Source organism: Quercus lobata, chromosome 7, assembly GCF_001633185.2.
Source record: "Quercus lobata isolate SW786 chromosome 7, ValleyOak3.0 Primary Assembly, whole genome shotgun sequence".
Classification (NCBI taxonomy): domain Eukaryota; kingdom Viridiplantae; phylum Streptophyta; class Magnoliopsida; order Fagales; family Fagaceae; genus Quercus; species Quercus lobata.
The window spans coordinates 25,984,186-26,007,353 of NC_044910.1; the positions used below are offsets into that span (position 1 = coordinate 25,984,186).

The 23,168-nt window shown below is 32.1% G+C and overlaps 2 protein-coding genes across 2 annotated transcripts; both read left to right on the forward strand.

Annotated features, from left to right (window-relative positions):
- Nucleotides 1-1,164: 1,164 nt before the first annotated feature.
- Nucleotides 1,165-4,285, forward strand: LOC115954080 (probable E3 ubiquitin-protein ligase BAH1-like). The gene is made up of 6 exons (XM_031071940.1): nucleotides 1,165-1,345; nucleotides 1,901-2,145; nucleotides 2,250-2,498; nucleotides 2,590-2,727; nucleotides 3,722-3,780; nucleotides 3,853-4,285. Exons 1-6 carry the CDS (start codon nucleotides 1,165-1,167, stop codon nucleotides 3,947-3,949), a joined length of 969 nt encoding a protein of 322 aa, XP_030927800.1. The 3' UTR covers nucleotides 3,950-4,285.
- Nucleotides 4,286-5,958: 1,673 nt separating this feature from the next.
- On the forward strand, nucleotides 5,959-6,567 carry LOC115951801 (protein FAR-RED IMPAIRED RESPONSE 1-like). The gene has a single exon (XM_031068944.1). It carries the CDS (start codon nucleotides 5,959-5,961, stop codon nucleotides 6,565-6,567), a length of 609 nt encoding a protein of 202 aa, XP_030924804.1.
- The last annotated feature ends 16,601 nt before the right edge of the window (nucleotides 6,568-23,168 follow it).

Here is a 23,168-nt window from a genome sequence, read left to right on the forward strand (position 1 = left end):
GCTGAAATAATACAGTGAGACCTATAAATAATACCAAAAAGTGTAGTGAAACCCATGAATAGTAGCAAAAATAAGCTGAATGGTAAAATAAGTTGACAAAATTAATCATGCCCAACAGACACTAAAAAAGCCTCATTGTAAGGGTAAAGCGTGTATGATGAAGATAGTTTAAATAATATATATACATGAATAGTTTTATAAAGTATCATGTAATGAGTTGGAAAAGATATTTCTAAGTATGTTTGGAACTAATCTTTGTCCATTCTAAAAAAAGGAAAAAAAAAATTGCACAAGCAAGCGAATACTTTTTTTTTTTGGAAGAAAGAAGAGCAAGCGAATACTCTAAGGATGAGTTTGGATTGCACCGAAAACTGAAAGAGAGAGCATTTAGCGTTTATTTGTGAGTTTTGTGCACTATTTACGAGACCCGTAAGTACAGAAAAACGCAAATGTTAAGTTAAAATTGGGTCTTACAGTATTATTCACCTATTTAAAATTTATTTTGCTATAATGTTTTCAATTTTCAACAATAAGCGATATCCAAAAGGTCCTAAAAATTAAAAAAATCGCCACTTGAGTTGACTATGGGTCCGTTTGGATTGAGCTTATTGTTGCTGAAACTGAAAACTGAAAACCGAAAACTGAAAATACTGTAGCAAAATAATTTTTAAATGTGTAAATAGTGTCGTGAGACCCATGAATAGTGCATGAACAGTGCGTAAACAGTGCATGAATAGTATTTTTTGTCCCCTGCACAGTGCTTTTACTGTTCACGTGCAGAGGAAAAAAAAAAAAAAAAAAAAAAAGGTAGGAAAACGTAGAGCTGAAACGCAAGTTTCAGCTCTACCCAAACGGGCACTATATATATATATATGTAAACGCGTGGTTGAGTTGATTTTATATATATATATATATATTAATTCACATTCGAACCGCGTTTTCGATTGTTGAGAGAACTGAGGAAGGTTCATTGAAAAAAAAAGAAAGAACTGAGGAAGGTAAAAAAGAAGTTTTCAAAAAAATTTCGCCCTTCTTCATCAACCAACTGGTTTTAAAAAAGAAAAAGAAAAAAGAAAACCAAATACTGGTGAAAAGTATTAAAATCATTCAAGCTGTACAAAATCTAATTATTGAAAAAAAGAGAAAAAGTTGGGAAAAAAAAAAATGGAATTTGGAGAGGCGTTCACGGAGTACCTGCATGGAGAACAGGACAGGTTCTTGGAAAAATGTGGGCATGTCGAATATAACACTCTCAAGAAAGTACTCAACACCTGTCGGAGCTGCAACGCTTTACGTCACTCTTGCACTTCTGATTCTTCTGGCTGCCAATGCCAATCTTGCCCAGGTAAGGTTTTTTTTTTTTTTTTTTTTCCTTATAGAAAAATCCTTGTTCAATAATGGGTTAGCTCTCCAATCTAAGCGATAGGGAAATGGTGATGAAAAGTTGTTTTTGATGAAGCAAATAACAGTGAAAGGTCAATTCTGTATTCTAATTTCTAAATAATTATAAGAATCATGGGTTCACTCCAATCCAAGTTGAGTTTTTAGTTTTTGAGAAAAGGACTAAGAAATGTTAGTTTTAAATGGAGTCAAACTGTCATAGGACATTTCTTAAGTATTTGAAAAGTTTATATTATTGTCTTATTTAATTAATTTTTTTTAATTGTACTAAATGTGAAATAATTTCTGGTTAAGAGTATCTAAAGGATGAAGGAAGAGGAATTTTTTGTAGGATTATTACATTCCAATTTGTGAGAATTCTGCATAAGGCTTAATCGAGACCTATAATATATAAATATATATATATATATATATTTATATAATTTTTGTTTGTGCCATGATTGATTTTTTTGCTTCTTTGACATACTCTAAAAGTTATGAAGCTTTGTGGAATTTGTAGTGTGTGATCAGAAGTTCTTTTCTGAGTTGATGAAGGAAGCTTCACAAATAGCTGGATGCTTTAGCTCGAGAGTCAGGCATCTCCTTCATCTTCATGTTGCTACTGGAATGCAAAGATATGTATTGAACTTGCGTCGTTGTTTCAGGAATGATCAGCAAGCCATGGTACTAGAAGGATGGATGCTGATTGAATATGCTCTCATGAATGCGATTGCAATCAGAAAGATTCTTAAGAAGTATGACAAAGTATGCCCCCAATTCGTCTTTATCTACTAATTAGACTTACTGATTTTGTTGATATTTTTTCTGTATCAAACAATGATTTCGGTGATTTTAATGTTCTATTTTAGATTCATGGATCTGTAAACGGAAGGAATTTCAAATCCAAGTTGCGGGCTGAACATGTTGAGCTTTTGCAATCACCTTGGCTTATAGAATTGGGTGCCTTTTACTTGAATTCTAATGGATCAGATGATGGAGACTTAAAGGAGTTTGCTAGTAAATTTTCCTGTGATTTCAATGTGAACCCACCTGTAATGACATTGATGCTTCCACATCTGATAAAGCTAGAATTTGATCTGACTTGTGCTATTTGCTTGGTGAGATCTTACTTTCAGTCATACTGCAAAGAAAACAAAATTTTGGATTTTGTATGTGTTCTCTTATGTCTATTTAATTACACTGTTACAGGATATTGTTTTTAATCCGTATGCTTTGAGTTGTGGTCATCTTTTCTGTAAGTCCTGTGCTTGTTCATCTGCTTCTGTGTTTCTCTTGGAAGGCCTTAGAGCAGCAAGTCCAAAGTCGAAGTGTCCAATATGCAGAGAGGTTTGTATTTAGTATATGAGGAAATTGGGCAGCACTAATTGATATAAAAAAACACCCCTTTCTATGTCATTTATGTCTTGTCTTGTATTTATTTATTTTATCTAAGATATGAAAAAAATTGATATTTTAAATTACAATTTGGCATTCCACTTTATGCAAACATATAAACTTGATCTTATTATACAATTGGTAGGGCCTTCTCACTTGCTTTCTCCATTTTAATAACAGATGCTTTCTCAGTTAAAGTTCGCGATTTACTTTCTTAAAAAGTACATTTGTAGTAAATGAGCAAAGTTCCATAGCACATGTTTAAATTTAAACAATTGGTTTCTAGTTTTTTTCTAGCTAATAACAAATTGAAATACGAAATTGTAGTTAGGTAATTCCGGTATGCTCAGACATTCCAGCTGGCTGGTGCAAGTTTGTGTTTTGAAAAACATGTTAATAAACATAATCACTTTGTTATACAAATTGATAGAGCCTTGTCCTTTAACTTTCTCCTATCTTTCTGCCGCTTTTTTAATCATTGGATGCTTTCCTACCTATAATTCATGATTTCCTCTCTTTTTAAAAAAAAGTATATTTCTAGTAAAGGAGCAGAGTTCTAGAGCGGGTGTTGAATAGCCTACATGTGAAAATTTATTAAAGATCTCCAAAAGTGAGTTGTGAATTTTGAATTATGTGGTGGATTTTTCTTTGTGGTGCATGTTTATATTCTGTACTTAAAACATGCTGAAGTTTAACTTCCATGGATTTGATAAAATATCATCCTTACAATCTTTCTTGAGTTTATCTTCTTTAGAAAACTAGTTGAAAGTTCTGATGCTAAATTTGCTTTTGAATGTCTCTCTCTCTCTCTTGAAAAAATATAAAATTTATGTCACTGTTAACCTCTAATGTTTATTTTGATATGCAAATTGTTAGATCTAAACAAAACGAAGATTTAACGTTTGAGTCATTTACTTGATCTCTTTCTTAAAATGCTCTGGTGCAGGTTGGAGTATATGCAAAAGCAGTGCACATGTTAGAACTGGATATCCTCTTAAAAAGAAGGTAAAGAGATGTAAGCCTCCTCTCTTTGTATAAGAAAACGTTATCATTATTGACCCTCGAAAGTTCTTACAGGTGCAAAGACTATTGGAAGGAGAGACTAACTGCGGAACGTGCTGAGATGTTGGCTCAATCTAAGTTGCATTGGGCCAAGTATGCATATGGGTATTGACTGTGTGTTTATCTGATAAAACAAGAAAATTCATGTAGTACTAAACAATTGTGGATATGGCTGTAGCTTGGAGCCTAGCAGCATCTTCAGTCAGGTTTACTTGTGAGCAGCTTGTGAAAATGCTTTACTTTAACATTTGAGGAAGACATCTATTTTTTCCTGGTTACCAAATTGATATGGTATGAAAACACTGCAATGGATGGTTGCTTGATATATGATTTTGAGTGCATCTGACATGTAATAATGATTTGGTGTAATCTGAGGAAGACACTCCATCTCCACCATCCCAGATTTTGTTTTGAATCCTACTGGAGGAGAAGGGGCTTCTTCATCTTACTCTGTTCCTTAAGTTCTTAATACAAATATTTCAGTTATTCATAAAAAAATTAAAAAGAAATAAATAAAAAGATTTGGTGTGAGCATGGTTTTCTTGGTTTGTTTCCCATCGGTCCTTTCAAAGAATTATGCTTATTTAATATGCTATCATAGTCCAATACGCTGTTAGAACCTCATTCCCTCTCCTTAAGGTGTGTATGTGTTTGTTTCTTAAAAAAAAGAGTGCAATGTGCTGTGATCAACATGCCATTGCAGATTTTGGTGCTTGACATGAGTAGGTATGTAGAATTCTTCTACCACCGTAAACAAATTCACAATTTTTGCTACAACTTGACAAACTAAGACGATACCCATTACTTTTTATTCACCAATCATAATCAATCACATGGAAGAGTTGAAGCAAAAATTGTGCATTTTTTTCATGGTACGAGATTTGAGGTATGTTTGATCAAGAGGAGTGTAACCTTATAATCTTATCATTAATTTCTTGTTGGAATTCTTTCTTTTCTTCGCGACATGGATCATAACTCATAAAGTTTGAATCTGGGTGGGGGTCCTTTTTGCTTTTTATTTAGGGTTTGGCTTACTTCCAATAAAAATTTAACAAGATATCTCCTTTTGTTTTAAATAGAAGCTGTCACATCACTCACTAATAAACCAACGGTGGAGATTAAAACTCAATGCCACCTCATTAAAATTTTAAGCAAAAACTAACAGAGCCCACCCAAGACTAACGTTGCTGCTTCTGCTCACACTCGCGATAACCTTTTTTTTTTTTTTTTTAACATCATTGACTCTTTAGTAGCAAAACTCAGCGCCAAAATACATAAATAGCAATAAGAAAAATATGTTTTTTTGCCCAAGTTCTCCCTCTATTTTTATTTATTTTTCCTTTTTCCAGCCTGTCGGCCAAATCAGATTTTAGAACTATTTGGTATAATATTTAGAAAAAAGAGTGAAGAAGAAGAAGAAATTTCTTTGCAAATTGTCAGAGTGTCAGAGTATCAGAAAAGGTATTTCCATCTTTACTTTTGATTTCTTATTCAATCCTATGTTTATGAGATGTCAAAATAATTAAAAGATTAAGTTTAGGCTAAATGTTATTAAATTTGTGGGTTTTTCTGTCATTATTAATAAATTTAGGCAAATAATGTATAAGATTACAAAAGTTTTGCCACCATTCATTCATTTATTTTCATTTTTCAGTGGTAATTCACATTTCTTGTACATTTTGATTTATATTTAATAGTTACATGGAAGAAGAAAACAATGATGATAGTCAAAAGTTGGATACTGATTATATTCCAAAACTTGGCATTAAATTTGGTTCTGAACAAGAGGCATAGGGCTTCTATAATGAGTGTGGAAGAATGATTGGATTTAGTATTCGTAAAGAATGGTGCAAGAAAAGAAAAAAAGATGGTGTGGTGACTTCAAGAAAGTTTACTTGTTGTAAAGAGGGAAATAAAGCCCCATGGGAGAGAGATGGTGAAAATAAGTATGAACGAGCTGAAACAAGGACAGGTTGCAATGCTCATATGATAATTCGGCTTGATAAAAAGAAGGGGAAATATTTTATACATAGGCTTGAGCTCAACCAGAATCATATTCTCCATATTCCACAAAGTGCTCACATGATGCCATCCCAATGAAAGGCCTCAAAAGCACAAGCAATGGAAATTGATTTGGCTTATGATAGTGGTATAAAATTGAAGGATTCATATGAGTTCATGGCCAGGCAAGTTGGTGGTAGAGATGCTCTTGGTTACACCAAGCAAGATCAAAAGAATTACCATTATAGTAAATGGAAAAAAGAACAGAAATGTGGTAAGGCAGGGAGTTTATTTAAATACTTTCAGAAACAAAGGAAAGAGAATCCTTCCTATTATTATGCAGTACAGTTAGATGCTTCAAAACTAATAACAAATATTTTTTGGGCAGATGCACAAATGATTGTTGATTATAAGTTATTTGGAGATGTAGTTTCTTTTGATACAACGTACAGAATTAATAAGGCGTATCGAACCCTTGCAATGTTTGTTGGGTTTAATCATCATAGAGAGTCTGCGATATTTGGGGCTGCCCTTTTATATGATGAAACTATTGATACATTTCAGTGGCTGTTTGAAGCAATGTCTGGGAAGAAACCAAATACAATTTTTACCGATCAAGATCCGGCAAAGGCAAAAGCCGTCTCATTGGTGATGCCAAATACTTATCATCGATTATGTAAATGGCATTTAATGCAAAATGCTCTGAAGCGTGTCAACCATTTATTATGAGGTGAGAAAGAATTTAGAAGTGATCTCGATGCATGTTTAAAAATTTGGGAAGAGGAGGAAGATTTTTTTAGTGTTTGGGATGCTATATTTCATAAGTACAATGCTTTTGACAATTCTTGGCTTCAAAGTACGTTTGAAGTGAAAGAGGAATGGGCTAAAGCATATGTCAAGATGTCATTTTTTGCAAGAATGATTACAACTCAATTAAGTGGGAGTATAAACTTTGATTTGAAGGATTATTTACAGTCAGACTATGATATCATAAAATTCTTCATACATTTTGAGAGACTTCTTAATGCTAAACGTTACAAGGAGTTGAAGGTTGAGTACAATTTAAGGCAAAAGTTGCCAAAAGTTAAGATTGCATCACCAATGTTGATTCAAGCAGCACATATTTATACACCTAAATTATTTTTGAAGTTTCAAGAGCAATATGAAGAGTTCCAATTAGCTTTTGTGAAGGAGCATGTTGAAAGAAATGCAACTCATGAGTATATAGTTTCAATATATGGTAAACCAAAAGATCGTTGAGTAATTTGGAATCCTTTTGAAAAGATTGTTTCATGTAGTTGTAGAAAGTTTGAAAGAGGTGGAATTTTGTGTAGTCATGCTTTAATAATTCTTGATGTTATGGATATTAAGGTTCTTCCAGAGAAATACATCCTTAAGAGATGGACAAAATATGAAAAAAATGAGATTGTGCAAAACTTTAATGGACGTGATATCAAAGCTGACATCAATTTGGAAGTTACAACTTAATATAAGTTTTGGGGTCCAATGTATGTCAAGTTTATCACTCGAGCAAGTGAATGTGAGGAAGCATACGAGCTAGCATTGGGAAGCTATAATGAGTTGAGCAAAAAAATTGATGATATCCTTAGAAAAAAATCTAATCCCTGTCAAGTTGATATTAACCAAGAAAATTCATCAGACGAGATGACGACCATTTTTACTAAGGGCTCAAGAAGAAGAAGCAAGGTCGTAAAGGAAGATGCTGGATTAAAAGTTGTCTTAAAAAGCCCAAAAAGAAGAGAAAAAGGAAGCATTCATCAACCCATACAAACAAATCAGTGTTTATAGGTACTAGTCTCGCCATTATAATTTTTAACATTTATACTGCTTCACAAATATTCTAGGTTCTTTATTTAATGACATGTTAATTTACTAAACATTACACATTACATAGGATAAGCATTTATCTTCATCTATGCAAGTTAATAGGGCCAGTAGTTATAATCCCCTGCCATACACAGATCATTCAGTTCAGGTAACTTCATCTATGTTGTTTAATGTTTTTTCCCCCTTCATTTTAGGTGATTTTGTTTTCATAAATTGTACACTATTATTGATCACTAATTTATATAGGATTTGTACATTCCTCTTTTTTCAAGTGTTGGTGAACCTTGTAATCCTTCGTCATTATCTCAGGTACCATTGTATTAGAGTTTACTTTGAGTGCATAAATTAAGAATTACTTGAATTTTATTTGATAACGACTAGTTTTATACCATAAGATTAATCATAATTTTTAACTATTATGTTTCTACTATATACAGGGAAAGAGTATTAGAAATGATCAAGAACAAAGTTCATTTGGAACTTTTGAGAATTTAGTAAATTTTTATGGTAAGAAAAGATATGAAGAATTTTTAAGAGACTTATGTGGATTTTCTAATAGTAAATATTTGGCTAATAGTTGTAATGTGTCAAGCAGGAATGACAAATCCTCATGTTCCTCTTCCATGTTCTAAGAATCCTAGTGATCTTGAAGGGGATGATATTAGTTCATTTCTTACAAAGTTTACAACTGGTAAAATTGAAGCTTTTTTTTACCTATCTCTGAATGGATGCAACAAATTCTTAGTTTTGAATGATTGTAAATAACCACTGTTTTTAATTGTTGGAGCTAACAACTTATGCTACTTTTTTTTTTTCTTTTTTTTGGAGCTTGAAGATTATAATTGTGGAACTCACAGTTTATGCTATTTTTTTGCAGCTCAAAGTTTGTAATGGTCTAAGTTCTTTTTATCTTTAATGCTACTTTGTACTCTTTTAGCAAACAATTTATGCAAATTAGAAGAATAGTATGTTGCTATGCTATTGGCTTGGAGGAAGAGTATATATATACATATATATATATATATATATATATATTAATCTATGTTGTTGCTGTTATAAAATCTCTAATAGGCAAGGTTGTCAAAATCGGGATCCTACGTAGGATCGTGGGAGGTAGGTAGGATTGTGGATCGTAGGATCGGATCGTGGATCGTAAGATCCTACCTATTTTCAGATTTTAAGCAAAAAACCTATTGATAGTGACTTTGTATGTTATATAATCACTTAAAATATGAATCCATCCATTAAAAAAAAAAATTGCATCATAAAATGCAATTTGCACGCATTACATCATTCTTATGTCATTCTAACAAAACAAAATATATTTAACTTTTGACATAATATATCTAAAAAATTCAGTACATGTTTAAGTAGAAACTAAGTATCAAAATATTATCTACACATATGGAAAATGTTTTCCAAACTCTAAGTTCCAAATCCAAAATAAGTTAGGCTAGTTAGCATATAAAAACTAGTTAACTACAAATTTACAGTATGTAATCCAAAAGAGAATTCTCAATCTAAAGTAAACTAGCTAAATTACAAATATGAAATCCAAAAGAGAATTCTCATTCTAAGGTTCTTTTAATCTAATCACTGTCATTATCATATCTCATTTCATCATCTAAATATTTTAGGTTTTGTTTTTGAAAATGTTAAACTTAAGTACTATAGGTTTTTTTGAGATTTTATGTTGACATAATGGTAAATTTGGAACTTCAATTCATTATTGGGCTTTTGATAACCCGTTGGGCTTATGGGTTTAGGTGGATTATCTTACCCAAATGAATCTCACTTAAAAAAAAAAAAAAAAAATTCAATCCAAATGGTAGGATCGTTAAGATCGGTAGGATCCCATACGATCCTACGATCCTATGTGATCCTACACGATCCTACCATTTTTGCGATCCTGCTACGATTTTAAACTTTTTGGTGAGGTGGGATCGTAAAATCGCATGATTTTACGATCCGGATCGCGATTTTGACAACCATGCTAATAGGTGCTTGGTGCAATGCTATAGCTATTGCATAACTGATGCAATGTTGTAGTTGCTTCAGTTTGCTAGTTGGCCCTAGCATTATTCCTTCAAATACAATGCTTCCTTCATAGTATATGCTAGTTGGCCCTGGCCCTATTTGAAATTCTTTGGAAACTTTTCTCAAGCACTTGGCATGTATTTTTTTAAACCCAAAATAAAAACTATCCATTCAAAGAGCATGCCTCCTCATTACAAACAATTAAGGTAGTCATCATGAAAAACTAAAAAATTACAAGACTATCCATTCAAAATTACTGTAAATAATCCTTTTTTTTATATAGGTGAAAAGTTCAAAATTTATGTAAATAATCCTTCAAATTAGAGTTTATACTCTCACTCAATTGAGTTGTAGTAATTCCTGCAGAAAATGACATCTTCACATATGCTTTAGCCCAGTTCTAAAATTTGATTTGGTAGGCTGGAAAAAAGAAAAATAAATAAAAAGAGAGGGAGAACTTGGGCGAGCTCTGTTAATGTGAGCAGAAGCAACATTGTTAGCGTGAGCAAAAGCAGCAGCATTAGTCTTGGTGGGCTCTGTTAGTTTTTGCTTAAAATTTAATGAGGTGGCATTGAGTTTTAATCTCCATCGTTGGTTTATTAGTGAGTGATGTAACACCTTCTGTTTAAAACAAAAAAAGATATCCTGTTAAATTTTTATTGGAGGTAAGCTAGACCCTTTTATTTAAAAGGCAAGACTTAAGTACAACACTTAGCTTAGGTTCCTCTCTTAAGATTTTGCCATGTGGATTTTTTCTCATGGGATGTGTAAAGTTGTGATTTCCAACTATATTGTGTTGGCTTAATTCCATGCCAAATTTGATTATAATTTCTTCAATAATTTTCCCTGTATGTATGTGGGTTTAATTGTAAGGTATGAGTGTGAGAGATTGGTGAAGAATCAAGCTTCAAAAGTTAAAAGATTTCACGATTGGCTCACGAGTATTTCACGAGAAGCAACCTGCGAAAAAGCCACATGTAGAGCACATGATTGGAAGATGAAGAATCGTGCCAAGCTGTCAATTTCAAGACTGTCTCGTGGGAAGAGCCTACAAGTGAAGGACCCGTGAAAGTCTCTGTTTGGCAAAAAGTTGTGTTTTGCTTTTCTAAGTCTTTACCCACACTATATATACCCTATTTATCCACAAAGTGTAAGGAGTGCTTTTCAAAGAAAAAACCCTAGAAAAAATACTTGAGAGTTAGAGATTATTATACCCACAATCATCTACACAGGTTGCTAGCCCAAACACTTACCACATCCATTCTGAGTGTAAAGTGAGATTTTGGTGCTGCCGGGAAGCATTGTAAGAAGCCATTCATTGGTGGATGCAATCGGGCTGAATTGTGGGATTCGAAAAACTAGAGAAGATAAGATTTCAAGAAGTTTGTTGGTAGTAGGAGCTTGGAGGGCTTAAGTACATGGGGTAAAGCAGGCTTAAAGGGTCTTTTGTTATTTGTGTACTTCAACTTTATTCTCTAGTGGATTGATTTCGACTTGAAGGGTCGCGGAGAGGTTTTTCGCCGAGTTCTTCGGTCTCCTCTTCAATAATACGTCTCGGTGTTATCTTGTGTTTGCATCTCTCTTCCTTACTCTTTAAGCTTTCATTTTATTGCTGATGATGGATGAATATGGCTTAGAGTAGTGTTATCGGTTCATTGCGCTTATTTACTCTTGTTCTGCACTTAGTCTAATTTAGAATAAAAACAATCTAGCCGTAATTTTTATTTGAGGGTCTGAACAAGCTCTTGTATTTTAGCACAAATCCAAGCTTTCAGGATGAAAGTGTATTTTTTAATTAAGTAGCCACATAACTGAATTTTAAGAGAGAAACCTAAGAAACAGCACTTAAAATACTGTGCCTAAATTTTGTCCTTATTTAAAGACAGTGGGAGTAATTCTGAATTTTATAATCAACTCCAAAACTATACTCTTATATTAAAACAAAAATATCAGTTTTATGATGGGACCAAAAGTGAAAAAGTAAAGTTGCATTAATTGAAAAAGGGGATACTCTATTTACTCACAGAAGAAAAGGCAAATATAATATTGGCTTTAGCGTTGTCATGATAAACAAGGAAGGATTGAAGACTAAACACATGACCGTTCAGCTTAACCAAGGAAGTGAAGTTCGGGTATAGTTCTTCATGATCTTTGAAGAAGCTTTGCTAGTAGGTAGGAAAATTCTTGAGAAAGGCATTTGTGGTAGAGTTGGAAACGAAAGTTCAATTTAGAATTTGGATTTTGGAAAGATACTTGGCCACCACAACTACATACTTCCAAACCCATTAGCACACCCAAATGTACATCACATCTAGCATAGTTCAAGAAGCTAAAAGATGAAAACGTTAATACTGGAAATAACACAAAGAGAAACTGAATAATACTTCTGAATATTATTAATTTAAAGAGAAAAATTACACAACGCTATTTGGACTGAGGTACGACACTCTCTCTCTTTAAGGAGATTCAAGCCCTTGGTTGGCTAAATTTTGTAACCGGTGTAAACCTTCTCTGACTTGTCTCTCTTAGGATACAACATCCCAATAAATGTCGTATGGCTAGAACAACCTCTGCACAAAGTGTTCAAGCCCAAAGCTCCACCAGAAAGAACACCCTTATTTGAGGGTCTGAATAAGCTCTTGTGTTTTAGCACAAATCCAAGCTTTCAAGATGGAAGTGTATTTTTTAATTAAATAGCCACATGACTAAATTTTAAGAGGGAAACCTAACAAACAGCACCTAAGATACTGTACCTAAGTTTTGTCCTTATTTAAAGGCAATGGGAGCAATTTTGAATTTTATAATCAACTCCAGAACTATACTCTTATAATAAAACATAAATATCATTTTATGGGGACCAAAAGTGAAACAAGTAAAGCTGCATTAGTTGAAAAGGGGGATACTCTATTTACTCACAGAAGAAAAGGCAAATATAATATTGGCTTTAGCCTTGTCATGATAAACAAGGAAGGATTGAAGACTAAACACATGACTGTTTAGCTTAACTAAGGAAGTGAAGTTCGGGTATAGTTCTTCATGGTCATTGAAGAAGCTTTGCTAGTAGGTAGGAAAATTCTTGAGAAAGGCATTTGTGGTAGAGTTGGAAACAAAAGTTCAATTTAGAATTTGGACTTTGGAAAGATACTTGGCCGCCACAACTACATACTTCCAAATCCATTAGCACACCCAAATGTACATCACATCTAGCATGGTTCAAGAAGCTAAAAAGATGAAAACGTTAATAATTGGAAAGAGCAACTAGTTAGAGAAAATTTTGAGGATGAAAATGTGTTTTATTTTTCTTATAACTAGTGTGGGAAGGAAGATTTGGATTCAAGTTCTCCTCATTAGAAAGGAATTTGAATTTCAACATTTGACAATCAAGGGGATGCACACGAGAGGAGATATAACAAACAAGTAAAAGCATTGACTTTGAGCTTGTTGGTGCAAACACAATAATAATGGAAATAACACAAAGAAAAACTGAATAATACTTTTGAATATTATTAATTTAAAGAGAAAAATTACATAACATTATTTAGACTGAGGCGCACCTCCACCCTTCACCTCCTCCTTGTGCACATATCTAGCCTAATATCTAAGTCAATTCATATTAACCTATTAATCACCACAATTAAAAGGAATAAAATAGGCTCTCTCCTTTTCAATGCGAGATTAAACATTTTCACTAATTCTTTATTTTTCATATTTACTCTCACATCTTTGCAATTATGTTGTAATATTTATTCATTTTAATTAATTAATATTAAAATGCTCCAACAGAGCTTAACTTAAGTGACATCAATATATTTAGGTTACAAATATGAGATTTCTTTCTTTTTTTCTTTTTTCTTTTTTTGAGAAGAAAGAAATAGGATATTTGGACTTCAATATTTTAGGGATGAGGGAATGTCGGTAATTATACAATACTCTAAAAAGTACAATAATGATTTACTCTATTCTCTTACATAATAATAGATCACACTATTGTATTGTATTATTAGAGTACTAGTATGTAACCGGTGCTTAAATTGTAGTAGTGCTATTGATGTTAATTTAGGTTATTAAACATATAGGACATAATTTGACTATGACATTGGGAGGTACTAATATAATTTTTCCTTATAATTTTCGTGATATTGGTTACACCAAGTTTCTCATTACATTGCTATTACGTATATTATTTTGAAAATCACTATTGGATATTACATATATAATATCAATTCACAATTATTGTCTGTAAAATTATACTAAATACAACATAAAATAAAATAATAAGTTTGTCAAATGGTATCTTCTAAATTGAATAAGGATAGGTGCATGGGATCGTTTAGCTCAATTACAGTTTGTTACGTTCAATATCTTCGCATACAAAATATCTGAATAAAAACAATATAAAAAAAAAAAAAATGCTCATTAGTTCAGAGAAAAAATAACAGCAAAAATTTAAACACTTTAATTTATATAGAAATCTAATAAAAGCAAAATCCAATTTTGATTCTAATTGAATTTTCTCTAAACTTTGGTTTAGAAAAACAAATATATACTATCTAGTTAGTAATGGACTGTACATAGTCATGGTATATTATATAAACTAACTTTTAACCCTTAAAAGTTATCATGACTTTTGAGTGGAGTTGTGATGTGCCTTTGTGTTAAAACCCCTTTCCCTTTCTCTGGTGTGTGTGTGTATGTTTGTTTCTCAAAAAAAAAAGAAAAAAAAAGGGTAATTGTCCCACATTGCTTAAGAGAGTGTGTTGTGTGTAGTATAATTAGCCCTATTAAGGAAATGGTGACACGTATAAAAGATAGAAAGTATGTCAGAGAAATAATAAACGAAGATAAAGAAAGAAGTAAGATAAGGAAAGGTATAGTAAAGGAAATGATAGAAAACATAGAAAGACAAAACAGTAAAGATGTAAAGAAAGACATGCCAAAAGAAAATAGTGGTAAGGAATCACTACGTAGGAAGATAGAAATAGAGGAAAAGATGAAACATGAAAGACAAAAAGAAAAAGTCAACAATGGTGGGAAAAATAGTTATGGTAATTTACAAGAAAATAATGATAGTATAGTAAAAGTGAAAGTAGACAAAAAGTGTAATGGTTTAAAAGAAATGGTAGATGAAAGACTAAAATTAATTGAAAGATCTATAATAGGAACCCAAAATGATAGTTTGACAGAATTAAGTAAAAAAATGAAAATTTTAAATACACCCTTACAGACAGACAGAAATAGAAATATAACAGTTCTAAATACAACTATGTCATCAGATAATGAAAAAATTGACAGACATGTTAGTAATAATACTATTTGTCATAAATCTAAAAAATATGGACACCAAGTTACGGATTATAGAAAGAAAGAAAAAGACAAGAAAGAAAAGATGAAAATGAAAATAAAACAAGTAAATCTACAAGACTTAATGACAGAAGCAAAAATGGTAAAAGAGGAAATTAAAGAAATTAAGGAAGAAAATTCCACAGACATAAATGAGCGAAATATTGCAGAATTAATTAACTTAAAAGAATTTTCTAATCCCTCAGACAGAAAATTTGATGATAATAACAATAGACAGAATTTCTTAAGTTTAATTGACAGAGTAATTTTCCAAAAATGGCATACAGAAATTACCTTGGTAATTAATAAAGAGTTTTCTTTGACAGAAATTGCTTTAATAGATTCAGGTGCTGACATGAACTGTATACAAGAAGGATTAATACCTTTAAAGTATTATGAAAAATCATCTGAAAGACTAGCTCAAGCTAATGGAGAAAAATTAATAATTAATTATAAAATACCTAGTGTTCACATATGTAATGATGGAGTTTGCTTTGAAACAGTTTTTGTTTTAATTAAAGACCTTTCTTCTAAAATCATTCTAGGAAACCCCTTTATGACTTTACTTTACCCCTTTTTAACGACAGAAGAAGGTATTAAAACTAATGTGCTAGGGAAAGATATACTTTTTAAATTTATCTTGCCACCAATTCCAAAAGATATTTATTCACTTAATAACATAGTAAAGGAAATTGATAGAGAAAGAATTGACAGAAAGAATAGACATTTGGAATCTTTAAAGACAGAAATAAAATATAAAAGAATAACTGATCAATTAACTGACCCTATACTAAATAATAAAATAAATTTATTTAGACAACAGATTGAGACAGAGATTTGTTCTAGTCTACCCACTGCCTTTTGGCACAGGCATCGACATATAGTACAGTTACCTTATGAGAAAGATTTTAATGAAAGACAGATACCTACTAAAGCTAGGCCAATACAAATGAATAATGAATTATTAGAACATTGTAAGAAAGAAATTGAAGATCTCTTAACTAAAGGATTAATCAGAAAGAGCAAGTCTCCTTGGAGTTGTGCTGCTTTTTATGTTAATAAACAGGCAGAATTGGAGCGAGGAGTTCCAAGATTAGTCATAAACTATAAACCTTTAAATAAAGCATTACAATGGATAAGATATCCTATTCCCAATAAGAAAGATCTTCTTGACAGACTTCATGAAGCAACCATATTTTCTAAATTTGACATGAAAAGTGGATTTTGGCAGATACAGATAGATGAGATAGATAGATATAAAACTGCTTTTACAGTTCCTTTTGGTCATTATGAATGGAATGTTATGCCTTTTGGTTTGAAGAATGCACCCAGTGAATTTCAAAATATAATGAATGACATATTTACACCTTTCACAGACTTTTCCATTGTTTATATAGATGATGTGCTAATCTTTTCTAAAACAATAGATGACCATTGGAAACATTTGAATATATTTGTTAGAGTAATCAAACAAAATGGTTTAGTTGTTTCAGCCTCTAAAATAAGTCTTTTTCAAGATAAAATTCGATTTTTAGGCCATAATATTTATAAGGGAACTTTAAGCCCTATTGACAGAGCTATTCAATTTGCAGATAAATTCCCAGATGAGATAAAAGATAAAAATCAATTACAGAGATTTCTTGGCAGTTTAAATTATGTTTCAGATTATTTTCAAGGATTAAGAAAAATATGCAGACCCTTGTATAAAAGATTAGAAAAGAATCCTCCACCTTGGACAGACAGACATACTATGATAGTCAGACAGATTAAAAAATATGTTAAGCAACTTCCTTGTATTGTTATTCCCTCTCCTAATACTTTTAAAATTGTTGAGACAGATGCTTCTGACATAGGTTATGGTGGAATCCTAAAACAGGTAGCAACAAATGATGCTAAAGAACAAATTGTTAGATTTCATTCTGGCTCTTGGTCAGCTACCCAGCAGAATTACAGCACTATTAAGAAAGAAATTTTATCTATCATACTATGTATTTCAAAATTCCAAAATGATCTTTTTAATCAAAAGTTTTTAATTAGAGTTGATTGTAAAAGTGCTAAAGAAGTTTTACAGAAAGATGTTCAGAATCTTGTTTCCAAACAGAGTTTTGCTCGATGGCAGGCTATTTTAAGTGTTTTTGACTTTGACATTGAATATATTAAAGGAGAAACTAATTCAATTCCTGATTTTTTAACCCGTGAATTTCTACAGGGAAGATGAGCTCCCCTGCAGATAAGAGCAAATCCCCAAAACCCAGAACCAGACAGTCTTATGCTGCTCCCCCAATTCCTCCTCCCCCTAGCAGATTCCTCCCTTGCCCCTCTTTCACTTCACCCACTTTCTCTTCAAATAAATCTCTAGACAGATCCCCATTAATCTGTAGCCCAAACCCTTTCCAACCACTCTCCCCCAGCCCCAATCCAACATCCAAACAGACTTATGCCATACCCTCAACCTCCTCAACCCCTCCTTTAAAGAAACCATTTAATGTAGTTGCATCTTCTTTTCCTCCTTTGGCCTCTCCTTCCAACCAACCAAAATACAGATCCTCTACCTCTCCAGAAACTCAGACCCAAATCCCAAAAGAAGATCACAGCATTGAGATCCCAAAAGACTCATGGAATTTTATTTTGTGGATTGAACCAGAATACCAGCACATAAAAGACACCCTCTCCCTTGTCCGACAGCTCATACCCCCAGGATGGGAACATCCTAAGACAGAAACTTTTAAGACCCAGACATTTTATGAGCATATTTTAGTAGATACAGACTCAATTTTAGTTACACATATGCCTTGTTCCCAGGAACCAAACAGAATTGGTTATTCTAAAGTTGTTATAAAACAGATTCTAACCCCTTCTCAGTGGAAAGCACAACCCTGGATCACAAGAAAGAAAGACATGATGATTCCAAGATGGTTCATTGACTGGTGGAATTCCTATGGTCCTGAAGCTATGATTCTTCCTCCTGATCTTTTAAAAGCCTATGAGACTTTCAAGAAAGAACCTAACATACTGCATCTTAGGGATTTCCCACATCATTTACAGTTCTTTTACAGGTTTCCAGATCTCCCATGGATCATCAGATGGGAATACAAGATAGAAAAGCATCCCCAGTATCCTTTTCCTATGCTCGCCAGAAAGTTTAAATTAAAATGGTGAATAAGTTTAATTTTGATCATATTTGCCAAGAATTACAGAAAAAGACCTCGTCCTCCCAGACAGAAAGTTCTAATTTCTTTTTAGAAAAGAGTCAAGTTCAATGCCAGCTTGCCTCTGTTTCAGACAGAAGACAGCTCAAAAAGCAACTGCTTGAAGCTGCATCACAAATATCAGATGATGAAGATGACACAGTAATGGAATCCTCTTCTCCAAACTACAGAACTCATCCAGAAGCATTTCAAGATTCCCAAGACCCCTATAACATGTGACGGATAAGACAAAAGACAGAGAGATGCAAAAGAAGACAAAAGACAGACCGACAGACCAAAAGATAAAATGATAGAATGCAGACAGACCAGAAAGATATTTTAGCAGAATATTTTCGTACGCAGATTCTCACAGACAGAAAAGTTACTATTCACCAGCATGCGTACCCAGACAGACTGCCAAATAGACTTTTACTGTTCAAGATTCTACCGACAGATAGACTATTACTGTTCAAGATAGACTTTTACTGTTCAAGATTCTACCGACAGATTAACTTGAGTTCACTTCACTTAACTCAAGTTACTTTTGAAGACTTATCATGGTTCACTTTATCTATAAATAGACAGACTTCGAAGACAGAAGAAGGTCCACAGGTTCAAATTCCAGGTCCAAATTTTAAAGGTCCATTTCCAAGGTCCAAGTTTCCAAGTTTTCCATCTTATTTCCAAGGTCCAATCTTCAGAAAGACTTTAGCTTTCCTTTCCCTTTCCCCGAAAGACTTTTGTACTCTCCCTTTAGAAAGACTTTTGTACTTTACTTTCTTTTGTAATCTTGTAACCTTACCTTTCCAGACAGACAATCTTGTAACCCTTTACAGATTTTACTTTGTAATCTTGTAACTCTTCAGACAGCTCTTATTTTCAAAGCTTGTAAGAAAGACAGTTTGTTTTCAAGTTTAATCAAAGACAGAAGTATTTTCAAGTAAGATTTTATTTGTTTCAGTTTTCATATTCCATACTCTGTTTTAATCTATTTTGACTATATCTATTTTGCTATTCTCTTCTTTATCAACTATTTTATCATTGTTTATGCTTCTATATTACTGCTGTGCTCACTCCTGGGTAGTCAGTGGAAAATTCCATGATAGACCCCCTTGTTCCTCCTACAGATAAAGAAGTTACAGATATTAATGTTTCAAACAATAGTAATAAATTTGATAGACAGAATTTCTTAAGTTTAATTGACAGAGTAATTCTCCAAATATGGTATACAGAAATTATTAAACAGTTTTCTTTGACAAAAATTGCTTTGACAGATTTAGGTGTTGATATGAATTGTATACAAGAAAGATTAATTCAGGCCAATAGAGAAAAACTGATAATCAATTATAAGATACCTCATGATCATATATGCCATGACAGAATATATTTTGAGACAGCTTTTGTTTTAATTAAAGACTTTCCTTCTAAAATTATTTTAGGAACTCCTTTTATGGCTTTAATTTATCCCTTTTTAATGACAGATAAAGGAATTAAAACTAATGTGTTAGGAAAATATATATTCTTTAAATTCATTGTTTCACCTGTCCTGAAAGAAATACACTCTTCCAAAGAGGTTACTATTTTAACAGATATCAACGATAGAGGAATCTATAGAACTGAAAGAAGTTTGTCATCTTTAAAGACAGAAATGCTACTTGTTAATCAATTGACAGAAAGTGACAAGAAGAAAGATAAACAAGACAAAAAGACAGAGATACGTGCTTATTTTCCTATTGCTCTTTTACATAAAGTCCAATCTACAGAAGAACTCATAAGAGACAGAAATATGAATATAGGCTTTTGTAATCAATATGCATCGATTAATAGATGGATGAACAGATGGCAATTTGAGACTATTGCCCCCAAACAAAACATAGATGGAACAATTATTACTTCCTTTAATAATAATGACAGACATACTGATAGACTGATAGAAGTACTAAATGACAAATGTACAATCTTTATAGCATTTTTAAATATTCATATGACAGATATTTTAATAAAAGAATCTTTGACAGAATCTTCTTTATTAATCATTAAAGAAAATATTAATTGTGGTAATTTCTTGAATAATGATAGATTCAATTTCCTAACAGACAGAATTAATCCCCAGATAGATTGCCCTATTAATGAAAGACTTTACGAAGAAATTTTATTTCACATATTCTCACAAGATGAGATATATAGTAGTACATGTATAGATAGAATGGATAGAATTATATTAGATTTTAACCAATCTTTGAATCCCACTTACTTTGACAGACCCCATCATGACCACTCTAATATTATTGCTACTCAGAAAGAGCACAAAAGTGTACAAAGAAAAGTTTGTTTTATAAATGTTGTTTGTCTTATAAATGCTTTTATTACTTTTCTTGTAAAATATTTCAAAAGAATTTCACAGAAAGACAGAGGCAAAAGAATTTCAAAAGAAGTTTTGACAGAAAATATTTGTTCCAAATATAATCCTTTTCCTAAAACCCAATTGCAGACTACCATGAGTAAAAGATTCTCTCAAAAAGACAAGGGCAAGGCACCAGTGGTGCAACCCAAAGGTACCCGAAAACCTTCAGTAAAAATTTCGGAAATGCATGAAGGCGTCTCGAAAGAGACAATATCCCTTCAGGATACACTGCTAACAGAGGCAATGTATTCATGTGGTGATAAAAGTGTAATTCTGCAAAAAGTGCCCGACAGTGATTTTATGTTTCAAGACGGAGAATTTACAGACCTTCCTTTTCATATTAAACTACTTCTTGATAATTTACAGGCAGCATTCACTCTCAGACAGAAACCCTTAGTATAATTATGCCTGTCAAGAAGAGAGGAGTCTGTCAAAGGTCCATTACAATATTTAATTCTATCTTTCATGCTGATTACTTGTGCAGTTATCTGTTCAACCATGCCTTTTAATATGAAATTTTCTGATTTTAATTTTTTCAATTCATTTTTTAGGTTATTAATATCTATTTGTAGGTCTGTCATAGTTATAGGTTTATTGGGTTTAAATCTATCAGTAATTTCTGTAAAATTATAAGTTGACTTGTAATCTTTTAGATCTATTTCAAATCTATCAGTTTCAGTCAAAGATTCTTTTAATTTAGATAAATAATCTTTTTTAGATTGTAGGTCTGGAAGTTTATCTATCAAATCCATTATTATGTCTTCTTGTTTTGTTAAGACACATATTTTTAATTTTCTTTTACAATAACAATTATCAATATTATTACAGTTACATAATTGAACATTTCCATCATGTGAAGAAACATCTATAGAGGAGGATGAAGTACTGTTACTATTATCTATCTGGTGAATTTCATTATCTGTTTCATCACTATCTGTCAGTTCTGTTATCCGCATTAATTTATCCTTTAAATTTTTTGATATATCAAGTTTATTTATCTGTCTTTGAAAGTTACAGTATCTGCTAGTGTGTCCCTTTTTCCCACATTTGAAACAAGTAATGTCACTTTCCCTACGTCTATCATATTTCTTTCTTTTGGACTCTTCTTTCTTGTCTTTAGACTTGTCTTTACTTTTATAATATCTTTTATTATTGTTCTTATATCTATCATATCTATCACTTCTGTCATCTTTCTTTTCTTTTCTTCTTTTCCTAGAGGGAGCAATTAATGGATCAAAACCGTATTGCTCACAAAAAGTTCCTAGCTCTTTTTTAGCAAATCTTTTTTCTTTTTCTATCTGGTTTTTTAACCTTAAGTCATTACATAACCATAAACCTGTTTTATTAATTGAAGATATTATGTCTCCATATGTTAGGCTAGGATAGTCTATAGTTCCGTCATTATTAACTATATCAAGTCTAACTTTCTGAGCAAAGAAATAGGGTAGACCAGCAATGAATTTTTCTTTCCAGTAGGACTGTTGGCAATCATTCCTACTTAAAACTTTTGAAATAAAAACATCTTTATACCATCTAAAATCTGAAAGTTGTGGACATCTTAAATTAATTAAAACATCTGAAGCTCTCTCTTTATATTGATTGGGATCACCAACAAAATGTTTAGTTATAGTAAAAATTAAAGTATTAACTGCATCTTGTGAAGGCTGTCTATCTGTCATTATAACACTTCCATCTGTTTCTCTTTTAACAGCTGTCAATATTCCATTTCTGTCATCATTATTTAAATAATGATCCCACCAGCCTTTCAACTGGCCAGTAAAACCAGTGACTATTAAATGAGCTATCTGATGATCTTGTTTTCCATGATTTTTATAAACATTAGTGAGCAAAGTCATCTCATGTAAAAGGTTTATTATTTCATATTCTGACATTCCATCAATATTCCATTCATAAATTAAATCTGGCAAATAAGATGAATTAACATAAGTATGTCTTTCTTCAAATTGTAAATCAGGGGGAGTAGGCTTAGGACACCAATTCTTTCTGGGGTATAAGTCATCAATTTTTCCTTTTTTACGATCTTGTGATGAAGATGCTAAAATTAATTTATTAATCCGTAATTTATCTGTAAATTGTGATTCCAAATTATTTATATCTGTCAAATCTGTCAATTGATTGTCTTCTGATTCTTCATCCTCTGAAGAGTCAGTTCTTCCTTTTGTATTTAGTGTTATAATATTCTTATTTTTTAATGGCTCCATATCCTTTGATGATTCTAATTTCATTAAGTCTAATTTTTTATTTATTTCATTAAGTAAATTATCAGTTTTCTCTGTCATGGGTTTCTTTAAAGGTGCTCTAAGGTGAGGAGGTATCTCATGAGGGATAAATAAAGGGGTATTAGACGTGTTTTCTTTTTTTATGGAAGTAGAAGGGGGTATGAGTCTGTCTTCTATCTCTTGTAACTTTTGACCAATAGTTTTTAGATAAGTATTGGTGTAATTGTTCTGTTGAATTATACTGTCTAGATTCTTATTATCATCACTTAGACT